We start from the raw sequence: 16639 nt of genomic DNA on the forward strand, positions 1-16639 counted from the left end.
ATGCACTGCATTTTTAGTTGCATTTAGTTTCATAGTGCATATAGGTTATATTAGCTGTGGTGGATAAGTTTTGCTTAGGCAAGATTTATTTGGTTTGACTGATGCTGCTAAAGAGAAAGGGTTATTTGGGTTGTGTTTGTGCAGGAATTCTACAGAGGAATAACATTTCAATCGTGCAATGAAAAAGTGCAAAGGCCAGTAGAACATATGAGAACGTGAAGAGAAGATTTATTTCACCGAGGCAAGATTTATTTGAGAAAGTCTAAAGCAGGTGTGGCGAAACCGCTTATGTCACTCGCCAGCTGGATGACCTACTTCACGTGCAAGGAAGCCTCAATTATTCTGACAGCCGCCAGCCGCTTTTCCTTTTTAAGTATGGGCAATTAATAACGGCTAGTTAAGGAAACTCCAAAAGTAGACAAAGGCCTAAGAGATATTTCTTTATGAATAACCAGTCGTAGCTGTTAAAAAGGGGAGCAAGGAAGAAGATAGAAGAGTTTTACCGAAGGCGTGAGCAAGCAATTGCAGTGCTTTCCCACCGTCTACCCACCAACCTTCCTTGGTGTCCTCCATAGCCAGATGATAGTAGAGCAGTGATCAGGCCTCGAGAAAGGGTGACCGCCAAGGTAGACGCGATGCTGATCAGGATTGTTATGACAGAGCCCCGATTTTGAGAGTCGTTCTTCCTTTGTTTTTTAACTCTTATTTTATTTGGGGTTGTATTAAACGATGAATCTTGGATGATCTTTGATAGAACCATGAATGCTTTACTTGGTGTTAAACTTTGTTTTACCTAAACAATATTTTTATGTTTATGAATAACTAATTATGTTTCGCTTATGACTGTTTTGCTCATAGTTTAAATATTTTACCTTAGCAATGTAAGAGCATCAAAAGATAGCTTGGTTTTTGGTAAAACATGTCTTTGCACTATAAGAGCATCGAGAGATAGCCTTTTGTCTAGATAAGTGATTCTTAAATTCGAGAGAATTAAGATAGATCAACGTGAGCAATGGAATGAATCCGGGATGGTGAAGTTCTAACTTGTCTACCTTAGAGATAAGGAGTGAGTTTCAAACGACTAAAAGGGATAGATGCTAGAGTAGGAGAGACTACATCTATAGTTAATGTCGAGAGGTATTGCCATAGCAACCGTCTAAGAATATCTAGTAATCCTGTCGGGAAGCTTTAGTGAGTCATAATATTTCATTCTAAACTGAGAATAATTGTTGTCAAGACAATAGTTTAGCATTAGTGCTCTGTAACGTCTGAATATGTGAGGTTGTTTGTATTATATTTAAACCATCACTTGTTTTGTTTTATCAGTTTGCATATTAATTTTGCCTCGACCAAACTTTTCTGAAATCATTGAATCATTTTTCTTAGTTCATTAATATTAGTTCTTGGGATAATACTTAGTAGGTGTTAGCTTGTGACATTAGTTTTAGTTGTGGTGAAAATATATTTCTAATTCAATCCCTATGGAGACGATACTCACTTACTACTATATTACTTGCATCGATTGTGTATACTTGCACAGGTTTGCTTGCCTTAACATATACATTTACAAGCGATCACTACTCATCTATTTTTTTCTTTAAGTTCTAAAAATCGGCTCTTATATCAGGTCATATGTCTTGAGCATCCAGTATCAAGGTACCATGAATTTTATCTTGTTCTTTGTGTCTTCAAGCAATGCTCATTCACCTATAAACATAGATTAGTTTTTGGTTTCTGGTACCCAAATTCTTTTGGGTTCATACGCATTAGTCCATAATAACTTAGTCCCCTTGGGTATCCATTTAGTTAGGATATCCTTATCTTTAGTAGTAAAGAGTCTTTTAGGGACCCATATACTTCTAATGATCTTACCACTTAAGGTTCTTTGGGGACCTCTATGATTGTAAGATTTAAAGTTCTTTCTAACATAGTTGGAATTTGAATTTTGTCCTTTTTCAAAATGGTTTGTTCCAACCCTATTAAAAGAAGCTTTAAGATCATTAAGTCTCTTTTGATGATCGTCATTAACTCTTGAAAGTAAGTTACGCAAATAAGAAATTTTCTTTTCAAACTCTTCTAGTTTGATTTGCATATTTTTAACTTACTTTCGAGTTCACTGTTGGTTTGGCTAAGAGATCTTTTTCATTTTTCAGCTTTGAAATATTTTTCTTATATTTTGAAAATAAGATCTCATACTTCGAGGCCAACTCATAATATGCCTCTTGTAACTCATCAAAAGAATAATCATCTAACATGGATGAGTTAAAGGTTACCTGAGATTACTCCCGATGGCCATTAAACACAAGTTAGCTACTTCTTGTTCCTCTTTATCGGATGATTCATCATCACTCCAAGTAGCCACGTGTGCTTGATATTTCTTATTTGAGAGACCATTTTTCTTTAGGTGTGGGTAATCAAATTTAATATGCCCATGTTTTTTGCATTCGTAACAGATTGTAGGGTCCTTCTCCATGGACTCATTTTTAAAGCCTTCATTTCTTTGGAATCTTCTTCCTCTATTTGAATTCATGAGTCTTCTGAGTCTTTTGGCAAACATTTCCATTTCTCTCATTGTCATCATCAGATTCACTCTCATCTTTGGTGGATTTGAGAGCAACGCCAATATTTTTCTTCTTCTCTATTTCCTTCTTAGCATCATCTTTCGTCTCTTGATATTCCTTTTCTTTAACCATCATTTCGTGAGTAACAAGAGATCCAATTAGCCCATCGAGAGTTAAAGACTATAGGTCTTTAGCTTCGATAATTGTCGTCTTCTTTGATTACCAAGATTTTGGAAGAGAATAGATCATCTTCCTCACAAGTTTCTTATTAGGGATTATTTCTCCAAATCCCTTGAGACCATTGATAATTACAGAAAATATATCTGTCATAGCGTTGATGTCTTCATCTTGAAATTTTTATAGCTATAATTAAGAAGACTTATCTTGGTTTCTCTTACCTCATCAGTTCCTTCATGCGTGACTGGAAGCTTATCTCATATCTCCTTGGCATTTGAACAAGATGATATTATTCCATATTCATATGGTCCAAGTGCACATAATTGAATATGTATTGCCTTTGAATTGAGCTGGAACAGTCTTTTCTCTTCATCACTCCACATCTCCATGTCTTGGGTTGGAGTAGAGTAATCTTTCATCATTATGTTCCATGCTCTCAAGTCACTAGCTTGAATGAAAAACTTCATCATATTCTTCCAATAGGCATAGTTGGATCCATTGAAGTATGGAGGCTTGTTGATGGGCTGAGAATCAAGAACGAACTCAAAATTTGAAGTAGAGGTCATTGATGACTTTGATAATGATTGAAGTCTTTTAGGATGTTCTCAAGATGTGATAAAACCTTCAAATGAGTCTACCTCTGATACCAATTTTTTAGTCAATCGATAGGATGACACAGCCAAGAGAGGGTGAATTGACAATTAAAAATTTTGTGGAAGCTTAACAGAAAAATAGAAATAATTTGTACAACTATTTAAAGTGGTTCGACTTTCTCAACCAAAGTTACGTCCACTACCTTAGCTATCCACACTAAGGATTTCCACAAATTCACTCATTTGTCTTTCTTTTGAGGGCAAAGAGAAAACTTACAAATCCCTTAAGAATTATACCCCAAATTCTTGAGACACTCTCTCAAAGAGAAAATTACAAATTTAAAAAATTATAAGAAACCTCACAAGGAAATATTATTTGCACAATTCAAGAACAAATAAGAACACTCAAGAAATGAATACAAATAAGCACAAGTAGTGTTCTTTGGAAAGAAAAATGAATATGAATGAATGTTTGCTTGATTTTGCTCAAACTTAAAGTTTAAGGGTTTCTCAATTGTTTCTCTTCTTTTTTGTTGATCATCAATGGCTTAAAACCTTGTTTATATACTCTTTTGATCAATTCTGAACGTTGGAATTGTTGTGGAAGTCAATAGAGTAGTTGGCTCAAAATGGCTGTTGGGAGCGTCTTGGTATCAGTACTCCACTAAGTGGTATCAATACTACCTGTAAAAATTCAAATATTTTGACTTTTGGAAGACAACAGTATCAATATCATCCAAGGAGTATTGATACTACTATATATAGTAGTATCGATACCAAACCGTGGTATCGGTACCATTTTGAAATTCTATTAAAAATTGAAGTCAAAACCAAAGGAGTAGTATCAATACTAAATAGATGGTATCGATACTACTTTAGTGTATGGTATTGGTACCATTTTGGCATGGTATCGATACTTCTATGACATTATTGATACTACCATATTGAAATTGGGTTTTTAACTTGATTAAAGTTCGAAACACTTAGTAAAAATTATTTCAAAAATATTTTTAGAGTGAATCTCAATTTTCCATTAAGTAATGAGTTGTTAAATGTATGTTTTATAGCTTTTTGAGATATTTTCATAATGTGTATGGAAATGGCATTACGAATAAGTTTTAGAGTATGAACTGCTCTAGAATTAATGGATGAATATTGATGTTGTGCAATGGTTATCTATGTTGCCAAAATAAAAGGTGTCACTAATGACAATGCATAACAATGCATTATCGACATAAAAGGTGTCATTAATGATAATGCATAACAGTGCATTATTAGCATAAAAGGTTCCACTAATGAAAATTATCGATTGATTTTGATGAATGCATAACGGTGCATTATCGGCTTAAAAGGTGCCACTCATGGTATTCATAAAAGGTGAATGACCATTTCGGCACTTCGGTGCAATGCATGTACCTTACATTCTCATTAACATACATTGGGAAAAATAAAGGATAATTGGGAGCAATATATAGAAAAATAGGTATGCTGGGCATACTAAGAATAGTTTTGATAACTATATGAAAGAAACTTGGTTTAACTGAGATGGTTAACTGATTTTTATGAAGTATATGATTTAGATCATATTTCAATAGCCATGATATGCTTGTGTATGAATTGCAGTTCATTTACATTATTATGTCTCACTAAGTAAATACTTAGCGTGTGTTGATTTCGTGCGTAGGTAAAAGCAAAGACTAACAGAGTAAGAAGTGTAGCAGAGAACATCAATCCAAGGTTTGACTTATCAGTAACTATAGGAAAATCAGGTCTTCTTTTGATAATCAGATGTCATGTATATGAATCTAAGAAAAATGATATGTAATGTATTCAAGTTAATACTTTGTAATATGTTACAATGAATTTTTATCTTATATTAAAATATTTGTTTTCATTTTTTGAAACAAAATTTTATGGGTTTACAAATAAGAAAAATGTTTTAAGAAATCATGTTACACTTGTGACTTGTGTACGGTAACGTACACGGGATATAGGTGTTACATTTGTTGGTATCAGAGCTACATGTTTAGCTGATTCTCGACCGAAATCGAGTTTATTTGAATTTCAAAAAAAGGATTACATGTCGGTAAGATTGTCAAGGTTACTGATATGGTGTCATTAGAGTATGATTGATGTCACTCCTTACTAACTTTAGTATTATTATTATGTATGTCTTAAAAGATGTTGGAATCTTCGAACTCGCGAAGAGCGGCTGAATGAGAAAATAGAGAGGGATCGGGTAGCGAAAGCTATGAGGAGAATAGTGACCATCTGAGAACACTAGCGCATCGACACATCAAGGTATGCCCGTGCCAGAGTTTGGAGCTTTTATGCAAGCTCTCGACGCCATATTGACCTGATTCCAACCTCTTCCACCTCCTCTTGCTCTTCTAGTACCGAAGATGTTGATCCCAAAAGAATTGAAGAGTTTGGGAGCTCCTGAGTTCCGGGGAGAAATGGATGAAGGTCCTATGGTGGCTAACTTATGGTTGAATGATGTTATGGTAATGCTTGAAAGTCTTCACTGCTCAGATTCAAAAAAGCTGGATGGAGTTGTATCTTTACTTGTAGGATTAGCTTAAGTATAGTAGTCAAATACTACGATGTATGCACCACCGGAACAAGTGACCTGGCAGTTCTTCCTAAAGGAATTTAAGAACAAGTATGTTGGTGAGCAGTTTAGACGGGCGATGCTGCCGAAGTTCCTTAATTTGAAACAAGTTGATCAAGCCGTAAATGAGTACGAGGCGGAATACAATAAGCTGAGTCATTTTTCTACTGAGGTAGTTCCCAATGATAAGGCTTGACGTGATTGGTTCATTGAAGGTTTGAGGCCTAAGTTGAAAGAAATGATGTTGGCTTTGAACTTTTCTAGCTTGCAAGAAGTTATAAACCAAGCTAAAGCTATTAAAAGAGCTCAAGAGGAGACTCTAGTAGCGGAGTAGAGTATATAGACGGGGAAAAGAGTTGGAACACATTCAACTCCCTATCATGCTAAGAGAGGCAATGGCTCGAGTTCCTGATATACTGACAGAGATGGTTCTGCTGCAGTTTCATAGAAAACTAAACAATCACAGTCTTTTGCTACTAGCTTGGGTAGAGCAATTAGAGAGAGAGCTCCATGTCTGACATATGGTAAATTGCACCTTGGAGTATGTAGATTTCTCAGTGGAGCTTGTTTCTGGTATGGTGAGACTGGTCACTTTTCCCGAAACTATCCTAAGAAATCTCGAGACAATTCGGCGCAATCTAAAAGATCTATGGTAGCTTCTAATAGAAGCAGAGGAATGGGTAAATCCAGGGGACAATCTGAATCAATGCAGGGACAAGAGACTCAGGGAGTCACCAGAATTTACAACATTAAGGCCAATGAGGATCGGGATTACCCGGAGATCATAATAGGTACATTCAATCTTTTTTATGAGCCTGTATTTGTTTTAGTTGACCCTGGTTTTACACACTCTTACATTAGTACAAATTTGGTTAGAGCTAGAGGAATTCCTTTAGAACCAATTGTTAATGAGATGATAGCGGTAAACCCTATGGGTCACAGTGCTAGAGTAACACGAGTATGTAAAAAATGCCCGATAACGATTCAAGGGATTATGTTTTCAGAAAACTTAATGGAGTTGTCTTTCGATGAGTTTGAAATCATTTTGGGCATGGATTGGTTATCTCCACATCATGGATAGGTCGATTGTCTTAAGAAGCTATTATTTTTTTAAGGATGCGGAAGGGTCTGAATTAGTAGTGATTGGCGAAAAAGTGAAAAAGCGAAATCACCATCCAATGTAATATCAACCATTACTGCAAGGAAAATGATGTCAAAAGGGTGTATAGCTTTCCTAGCTAATGTGATAGACACTCGAGTACCGGAAGTGAGATTAAATGATATTCCAATAGTTAAGTAGTTTCCAGAGGTTTTTTCGAAAGAATTATCGGGTTTACCTCCAGACTGTGAAGTAGAATTCAAGATTAAGGTTTACCCGGGTACCGAACCTATTTTTATAGCTCCATATCGAATGGCTCCAATAGTTAGCTGAGATTGCTTTCCTTGGTCATATAGTATTTGCATAAGGCATAAGAGTAGATCCTAAAAATATTCAAGTTATAGTGGATTGACAACCCCCAAAGAATGTTTATAAAGTTCAGAGTTTCTTGGGGCTTGCTGGTTATTATAGACGGTTCGTGAAGAACTTCTCAATGTTAGCTTCGCCGCTAACTAATTTGTTACGGAAAGGTGTGCCTTTTGTTTGGATGGAGAAATGCTAAGAAAGTTTTGAAATGTTAAAGAGAATAGTAATAGAGACCCTAGTTCTCGTACAACATGAGTCGAGTAAAGACTATGTAGTCTTTAGCGATGCATCTTATAATGGGTTGGGATGTGTGCTCATGAAAGATGGAAAAGTTGTGGCTTATACACTAAGACAACTGAAGAATCACAAGAGAAATTACCTGACACATGACTTGGAATTGGCAACGGTCGTGTTTGCTTTGAAAAGTTGGCGCCATTATCTGTACGATGAGCATTGTCATATTTATATGGATCACAAGAGTCTAAAGTACTTGTTGACTCAAAAAGAACTGAATTTGAGACAGAGGAGATGGATCGAGCGTTTAAAAGATTATGAATTAATCATTGATTATCATCCTGGAAAGGGTAATGTGGTACCAGATGCACTTAGCCGAAAGACTTTTGTCGCTGTACGGGCCTTGGATGCTCGTATGTCTTTAAAAAGATGGTGCCTTGATTGCTGAACTTAAGATAAAGTCGATGCTTTTGGATCGGGTAAAAGAGCTACAAGGTCAAGATGAGAAATGCTTGGCGAGAATGGCGTACGTAGAAAAAGAAGAGGTCAAAGACTTTGAAATAATGGCTGATGGATGTTTATATTATCGTGGAAGACTTTGCATTCCCGATAATGATGAACTGAAGAAAGATATTCTTTCTGAGGCACACTATAGTCCTTTGATGATGCATCCAGGTGGGAATAAGATGTATCATGATTTAAAGAGTCGTTATTGGTGGTCTGGTATGAAAAGAGTTGTATCAGAGTTTGTTGCGAGATGCTTGACATATCAACAAATGAAACCTGAACATCAAATACCCCAAATATTAGGTCAGTGACTATATTGAAATGATTTAAAATTTTGGAGGATTAAATTGAATAAATGGTAAGTATAAGAAAATAATTTAGAAATTGGTTTTAAGACCAATTAGTAAGATGGAAGAATGAAAGGGTATTTTAGTCCTTTAGAGGGAAATAAATTTAAAATTCATTTTTATTAGGGTATTTAAGAGTAAGAAAAGGGGGAAAGTTGAAAAACAAGCTAAGTTATCTTCTCTTCTCCTTCTTCCCGTTTGCTTGTTCTCTCCATAGCCAAAGGTGAGTTTCCTCCACGTTGGTTTTTCCTTTAGTTTAATGGCTGGTATTGAAACCTTGAGTGTTATAGAGGCTTAAGGAATTGTTGAGTCAATCGATAGGATGAAATATCCAAGAGGGGGTGAATTGACAATTAAAATTTTTTTGGAAGCTTGACAGAAAATAGAAATAATTTGCACAGCGATTTAGAGTGGTTTGACTTTCTCAACCAAAATTTTACGTCTACTACCTTAGCTATTCACACTAAAGATTTCCACAAATTCACTAATTTGTCTTCCTTTTGAGGACAAAGAGTAACCTTACAAATCCCTCAAGAATTATAAATGAGATTCGAATAATCAATCTAGATTGATTTGATGAACATTAAACTCAGTTCATATTGATTATTTGAATCCCATTTACAAATGGAGTTCATATTCCAAAATTATCGTCTGTTCAACGATTTCAATGACTTCTCAGCTTCTCTTCATCAAAAAAATCAATGGAAACATAACTGTCTAAAATTAATCCTTTAACCAACAATATATAAACAATACTAACTACTATCATTAACATTATTTTGAATTAAATATGAACCAAAGCACTTTTTTTTAAAATATTGGATGAATAAATGATAGTATCTATTTAAATACTCAACCAGGACAACGTGCACTCGTATCCCTGAATAAGTAATGCTAGAACCCTAAACCCCAATGGGATAATAACAAGTCTCAACCAAACAATAAAAAGAACTCGTTTCCGTTTTCTTTCATTCATTTCAAAAAAAGGATGTTATCTGCTCGAAGAAAGCATCTGATCTAGCAGAAAAAGATGTAGTTACAGCAAAGATTTTCTCAAGAGAATTAATTGATAATTTGCATGCAACAATATCTTAAGATTTGATTAACGAACAATTGACACGAGGAGGGAAAATTAAAATTAAGTGCAAAATTATAAAGAATCGAAAATAAACGTGAAATAAAATACTAGATCGGCAGGAGAACAGGGTACATGATAGGGAAACATATCCAGATCGATAAATTAGAAGGAGAAATAGGAATTAATTCATCACGGGTCGCGTTGAATAGCCAGTGACAATGATATTTAAAGAAAGATTAAAAAAAATTGAATAAAAAACGATGAAAAGAGGGAGGAACCTTATCGGCGAACTCGAACTCGTCCGGCAGTGATGAGTGGAGCCGCTCAGCAACAAGAATTTGGAAGAAATTTTAAAAACATGAAAATAATGAGCCTTGGGCAAAAGAATAAGGGAACTGTTTCCGTTTTATGATTATGGCATTTCCATGATCCAGCTGAGAGTTAAAGCCCATTTTTCCAGTCCAATTGAGATTGCCATTAAAGAAAAGCCCATTTAAATATCATTAAATTGATTTTTTTGTTTAGGAAAGTTTTGATTTTTTTTTTCTTTGGGACTGAAATTAACAAAAAAAAGAGAGGATTTTCTCCATGTAGTGTTAATAAAACCAACATACAAGCATGCTGTAGAAAGCTTTCATTTTATACACATGATAGACGTGTTACTTTAATTGCCATGCCCACTTGCTAAAGCTCTCGTTTCGATTTCATTAGACTGATCCGTTTGTGTATGATGCACCACTGTTACTGGTGGTTGATCTTGAGAACTAAGTGGTTGATTTGACTCGGCCCGCCACCTTCTCCACACACGTGAAATCTTGTAAATAACAGAGGTTCCACACATGGTACTACCAAACCCGAAAAATGCAGAGAGAAGAATGGAGAGAACAGCCTGTACGTGGAGCTGCAGGTGACAAGAGGATAGATGTACTCTAAATCATGTAAGGTTCTATATCCGAATAATGCTAGCTATAATCAACGACGACTAAATTCTCTGTTCAAACCATGGCATTATCAAGGAAGAGTATTCCTCTTACCAATGAGTAGAAAATATGAGCCGAAAGAACCACCAGTCCGAATTGAAAGGTAGCATAAATCCAGACGTATTTTCTCCTCACTGCAAAAAGAAATGAGGTCAGTAAGACATAATGAAATTCACAGGAACGAGCCTGTCAAAAGAAAGTTACCCATAGTTGTTGATGTAATGGATGCAAGGAGACCCAATATACAGGAGAAAGGAAGAGAGATGGCAATTGCACCGGACTTCATTTTCGAAACCTGGGCATATAATGACTTTAGGAACAGCTAAAAAGCTTGAAAGGAAGGAAGGATTTCCGTATTCGCTAAACGTACCAGCAGCTGCTCGAGAAAACAAAAGTAAGCAAGCATGCTAACAATGACTAGGATGGGAACACCCTGCCAGACCCTGCGAAATACAAGCATAAAAATACATAATGTCCATTGTTGAGAAGTAATTTAGTATTAAACGAAGGTAAAACAGATTACATTCATCATTTGTAGCCAACTGCAGAGATGGCACCATTTACTTGCCTGTATCTAGAAGCATCTAACCCGGTTCCTCTAATGTTAAGAACCTGAACATTTTGAACTCGTAAAAGAGTAACAGGTAGGTTTCGGACCTCTTGCTTGCACACGTCACAAGTTTTGTTACCTTTGATGCTAAACCATTTTACAGCACATTCTTGGTGGGCAAGTGCAAGTTCTCCTTTGCAGCCACATTCCATCTTGAGGGTCTCAGCACCTTCTCCTAGTTCGATCAAGCAGATTCGACAAACAGCTTCTTCTTCAGGAATATCTTCACCGCCATCATCGTTTCCATCTGAAAAATAAGACTAACATAAGACATAGGATGGTTATCAAAAGCATTAAAAATAAATCAATAACGAAAATTTAGGGTATTTCTTCCTCTCTGAAGTTTACGCTATTTGAACTGAATTGGCCCATTTAACTGATGCCTTCTAATATGTCAACTTACTGATCTTAAAATTCTGGGCCTTCTCACTTTGTTTAATGCTTTCTAACTTCTAAGAGCAAATAAAGACGATCTGCAGATTAAAATTACCAGTATCACTTTTGGTAATTATGTTTGATGTTGTTACAACAGTTCCCTTGACTGCTAGTGGAGTTGTAGGAATTACACGAAATACGGTGCCTAAAGAATCCAACTGTGTTATGCTTCCATCCTTGATGAGGACAGGCACTGAATGTGAACGATGGATGGGTGGTCCAGCAGCTCCGCCTTTCTGTAAGAATCTAGTGGGAAATAGTATTACACACTGCAGGGGTAAAGGTTGAAATGCAAGTTCATGAAACAAATAAATTATCAAGGTGATAAGCATAAAATAAAACTGTAATTCTTAGAAGAGATATTGACACCAAAATTTCTCAAATTCAAGAGCATAACTCTTACAGAAATTCTAAGTTCCCCAGATTATGTTCTGTATACAAAGTCAAGAAACTCTTCAAACTAGCAAGTGCAGCAATCATTTACAAGCACAGAAAATCCGAGAGCAATAAATTAACCGGGTATCGGAGTATATAAGCATCAGTTATAGATATAAATGCCAATGAATATAATGAGCATGATGAATTGACCGCTTCTTAAGTGTAAAACATAAATAGTTGTTAAGGATCCTGAGTGACACAGAGGAACGTAGTAGCACATGAATGGATGCTGATGTATACAACAATTGCTGCAGAATTTAGTAGGCTAATAACCTGACCGCCGTGCATGGACTCTGGATTTGAATGTGTTGTTGGAGTACCAGGAAACGATGATGTATTTTCAGCCTTCGGTATGAAAAGTTTTGAGAGGGAAAATGTCTTCGGGATGCGAGGCTTTTCTTGTATATCTGCTGATGAGCCTCCCAGTGCTAAGCTGACAGCCTTCTCAATCTCCAAATTAGTGTTGCGGTATTTGAAACTCAACTTGGGAAGGAAACTTTTCAAGGATGATTTACTTTTTGGCGATGAGCGCAGCGGGGACTCATCGAATCTGGAAAAAGTAGGACTAGGCATGGGTGAAAAGTTTACTCTTTTAGGAGTAGCTTCCGGTGTTAAGGCCATGTCTGTTCTCACGAACTCCTCCCTCACGTCCTGGGGACTTGGTGGTGGTATCTCTATGACAAGGTTGTGCCGATGTTGGTGCTGACCGACTGGTGTCTCCTCGGTTATCTCGGTTGAATCCCCAAACTGTAAAATGGATCAGATAATTAAGTGTAAAACAAAAGTTGAATTTTTAAATCAATCTTCAATATGGCAGATATCATAGGCTCTTTAGCTTGTATAGTGTAACAACTAACAAAACAATACCAAGAGAAAACTTCAATTCAATCTTCAAATCAACTTACAATCTCAAACGAAAACAAAGAAAAAACTTCAATGAATAGAGAATGCCACCTTAAATAGAGAATAACGTAATAAAAAGAAATAGGCAATCCATCCCTCATTTTTGTATGACAAAATGGTAGTGAATTGCAAGTGACTTAGTTTTAGTCTTTATGATAGCTTAGTGTTTGTCAAAATTCTAGAAAAAAGCTATGTATGCCCTGCAATTAGACATTTTTTTCCTATAATCTGCAGACTGCAGCAAATAAAGTTTTAAGATTTAGAAAGTAAAACTTTTATGTGCTTGAAATAAAGGGAGAAAATATTCTATAAAGTTCATATAATTAATCTTTAGAAAGCATGAGGTTGAAGTTGAAACTGTACTTCTTTCTAAAAGTAAAAGAAACAGAGATACCCTAAAGGTTCAAGTTTTTAGTCAGAATTTCCCATCAAACCATTTGCAGCAATAAACAACTAAAGTTTCAAAATTGACCCAAAAAAGATATGATTTTTAACAATCCACCAAAAAAAACTGAAAAAGAAGTATAAAAAAGTACCCCTTGAAGTGGAGGATGAAGAGTGTTGTTTGTTCCTTCACCATTCTTGAATACAGTCTCCCCTTCATTTTCCATGTCTCAGATTCAAACTTTTTTCTGAAGAGACAGATGATGGGTGTTCATAGTTAACTTCAATTATGGGTTTCTGACCAAAAAAACTGTTTTTGTACTTATGTCTGACGAACAGGTTGACAAATAACAGGGGAGGGAAACTGCTAGATATTATGTGAGCACTCCAACACTGAGGTGGCCATCTAAGGAGAGAGAGAGAGAGAGAGAGAGAGAGAGAGAGAGAGAGAGAGAGAGAGAGTTTAATATACAGTTTTTAAAGTAAAAAATATTTTAATTTAAAAGAAAAAAATGTTCATTGTTTGATTATGAAAGGGTGGCTAAGTGCCAAATTAGGCTATGTTTTTGTAAGATGAGACTGCGGCAGGATTTTGGTTTAACGTATCAAACAAAATATTGTTATAAAATTAATATCAAATGTTTATATAAATAATTATTTTATTATATATATATATATATATTTAAGTATTTTAATATTTGAATATTTTAATTAAAATAATTTATATTGGATGAAAGTTGTTAATTGACTAAAGATCATGTTATTCATATGATATTTTCGTTTAATTAATAATATGACATGTGCAAGATCATTATTTTAGGTGTTGTAATACATGTTATATCATTACTTTAAATCATGTGACATATATTATATCATCATTTTGAGTGACATAACATATTTGACACTATTATCTTAGTATCGTGATATATATTACATCATTATCTTGGTTATGTGACATATATCATATTAATTAAACACATAAAAAACGTTATATCAACACTGTGTATTAACCGTTAATAATTTTCATCCAACAAAAAATATTTTGGTCAAAAAATAAAATCATTTATACAGAGACATGTGATAACAATTCATTAACTAATAATTTTCATTTAACACAAAAGTTATTTTGATTAAAAATTAAAATTTTAAGAGTTAAAACACTAAAAAAAAGGAATATGAGATAAAATCATTTATATATCGGTTGGATAATTATCTATGAATAGATAATATCTTGTATTTATGTTAGATTAATAAACAAATATATTTGTAATGTAATTATTTGATATTTAAGTAAATTTTGATTAGTTAATAATAAGTTATAGTATAAAATTTCCATGTATTGTCATGCTGTGTCGTTTTATATTATTTGATTAGTTTATGTTAATTAGTTTTGACATTTGAGTATTTTGTGAAGGAGTTAACTAGGAGAAACAAAGTCAAACATGAACAGTGAAGAGATTGAAAAGAAGAGTGGGACTAAGGAGATGTTTGTATGAAGGAATTCATATGATCGAGAATCTCAAGGGTGAATTGTGGGAAGCTTTGAACCGAATGGCAACAAAGTTCAGGAGCAGGGGATGCCATTGCCAACTCACTTTTCTTTTTCAAATTCAAAGCCAAAAGAACTATTCCTGGCCTATTGTTTGAGAACGTTTGGACAACCCACAACGATCTCGACTTTAAAAGTCTGACGGTTTAGATTAAATTGTACTCGTTAATCATAATTATTAACAACTATAACTGTTATATTTTACAACATAATTAATTGAATCATTTATATTAAATGATTTTGATTAATCAAATCGCTAAAAAATAATAATTAACGATTATAATTATTATAATAAATGGTTAACTATCGATAACCATAATAATTTATAATTATATTTGTTAAAGGAAAATAGAATTTCAAATAAAATTGAAATTAAAAATGGATTTAATATAAAATTGAAATTAAAATTAAAATTGTTAACCATTTAAAAATCAATTGTTAACCATTGTGCAATTCTATTTTCCTTAAAAAATATTAAATCCATTTTTAATTTTAATTTGATTTGAAATTCCATTTTCCTTAAAAATGGTTAACAATTGATTTTTAAATGAATACACATGTATGTTGTAACACCCTAATCCGATTTGACCTAAAATCCGGAAGATTAGAATATTACACGGAACCATCAAAGTGACTAACCATATATATATATATATTAAATATTCGTCATATTAATGTTTTACACCATAATTGAGAACATAATAAAATCTCAAAGGATAATAAGTTTACAAAATATGGGGAGCTCCCAAAAGTATATTCAAAATACACAAGTTCATATAGAGTTTATGACTCAACATTATACAAGGGTCTATGACAGTACATGATCACTATAATTACTCGAGACGTACTTTAGGAAATCCTAGTATGGAATCCGCAAGCTAATTATAAGCTCCTTGATCGGTACTTAAGAACCTGCGCACAGAAACACATTCCGAACGCTGAGTGTATGAGCTCAGTGCCACAAAAATAACATTACTATACTACAAGCATTCAACATATGAGCATTCCAAAAGTATAGTTATGAACATGATGGAACATTTAATACACATCAATAGCATACATCATGGTATAGTACGGGGTCACATACCATCACGAAATGCACATCCCTATTTTCTTACTAAGGGTACTTCAGGCAAGATCTGAGTTACACAGCGTCAACATCTCCTAAGTACCCTAAGCGAGGTCCGAGTCACATAGAATCGACACCTTGTTTAGCTAGTCAACTCCTCTAGAGTACTCGAAACGTGTCCAGATCACACATCATCAGTAAAACATCCAACTAGCCATAAATGCCCATGCACTAAATTGGGATATATTCGGATGAACCCTTATTCATCTAGACGATAGTCATACACAGTAACTCGAGTGTCATCATTGTTTCCCGAGCAGCAAACAAGGCATAAGTCAAGGGATCATGAAAACTTTTATTAATGTTCTTATGTTATCACATAATACCTTGTTTGTTGCTTTTATTAACTCGTGAAAGCTTTTTATTAATGTTCATATAATACGGATACACTAAACCTATAAAACCCTATTTTTCACGAGTGAATCTTTCCAAATCACTCTTATAACCCTCCTAAGACCCTTAATGGTGTTTAAATCTTATGTATGGCCAAGGGATCATGAAAGGTCATTTCTTTATGCATAAACAACATCAAAAACCCAATTTCATGTTATGAACCAAAATACATCCAAATGCTTCATAAACACATACTAGCAACCACACTATATATGTTAATCTACAAGCATTATAAGAGTGTTACC

General features: G+C 34.5%; 1 protein-coding gene across 1 annotated transcript; it reads right to left on the bottom strand.

Moving 5' to 3' along the window:
• Positions 1 to 10178: 10178 nt before the first annotated feature.
• LOC120135546 lies at positions 10179 to 13722 on the bottom strand. The gene is made up of 8 exons (XM_039151821.1): positions 13476 to 13722; positions 12310 to 12783; positions 11654 to 11834; positions 11122 to 11410; positions 10924 to 10996; positions 10758 to 10848; positions 10608 to 10687; positions 10179 to 10474 (listed from the first exon to the last, which is right to left on the bottom strand). The coding sequence occupies exons 1-8, from the start codon at positions 13548 to 13550 to the stop codon at positions 10238 to 10240; spliced, it is 1500 nt and encodes a 499-aa protein (XP_039007752.1). The 5' UTR covers positions 13551 to 13722; the 3' UTR covers positions 10179 to 10237.
• Positions 13723 to 16639: the final 2917 nt, after the last annotated feature.

The sequence above is a fragment of the Hibiscus syriacus genome, unplaced genomic scaffold (assembly GCF_006381635.1).
Source record: "Hibiscus syriacus cultivar Baekdansim isolate YM2019G1 unplaced genomic scaffold, ASM638163v2 tig00110610_pilon, whole genome shotgun sequence".
Taxonomy (NCBI): domain Eukaryota; kingdom Viridiplantae; phylum Streptophyta; class Magnoliopsida; order Malvales; family Malvaceae; genus Hibiscus; species Hibiscus syriacus.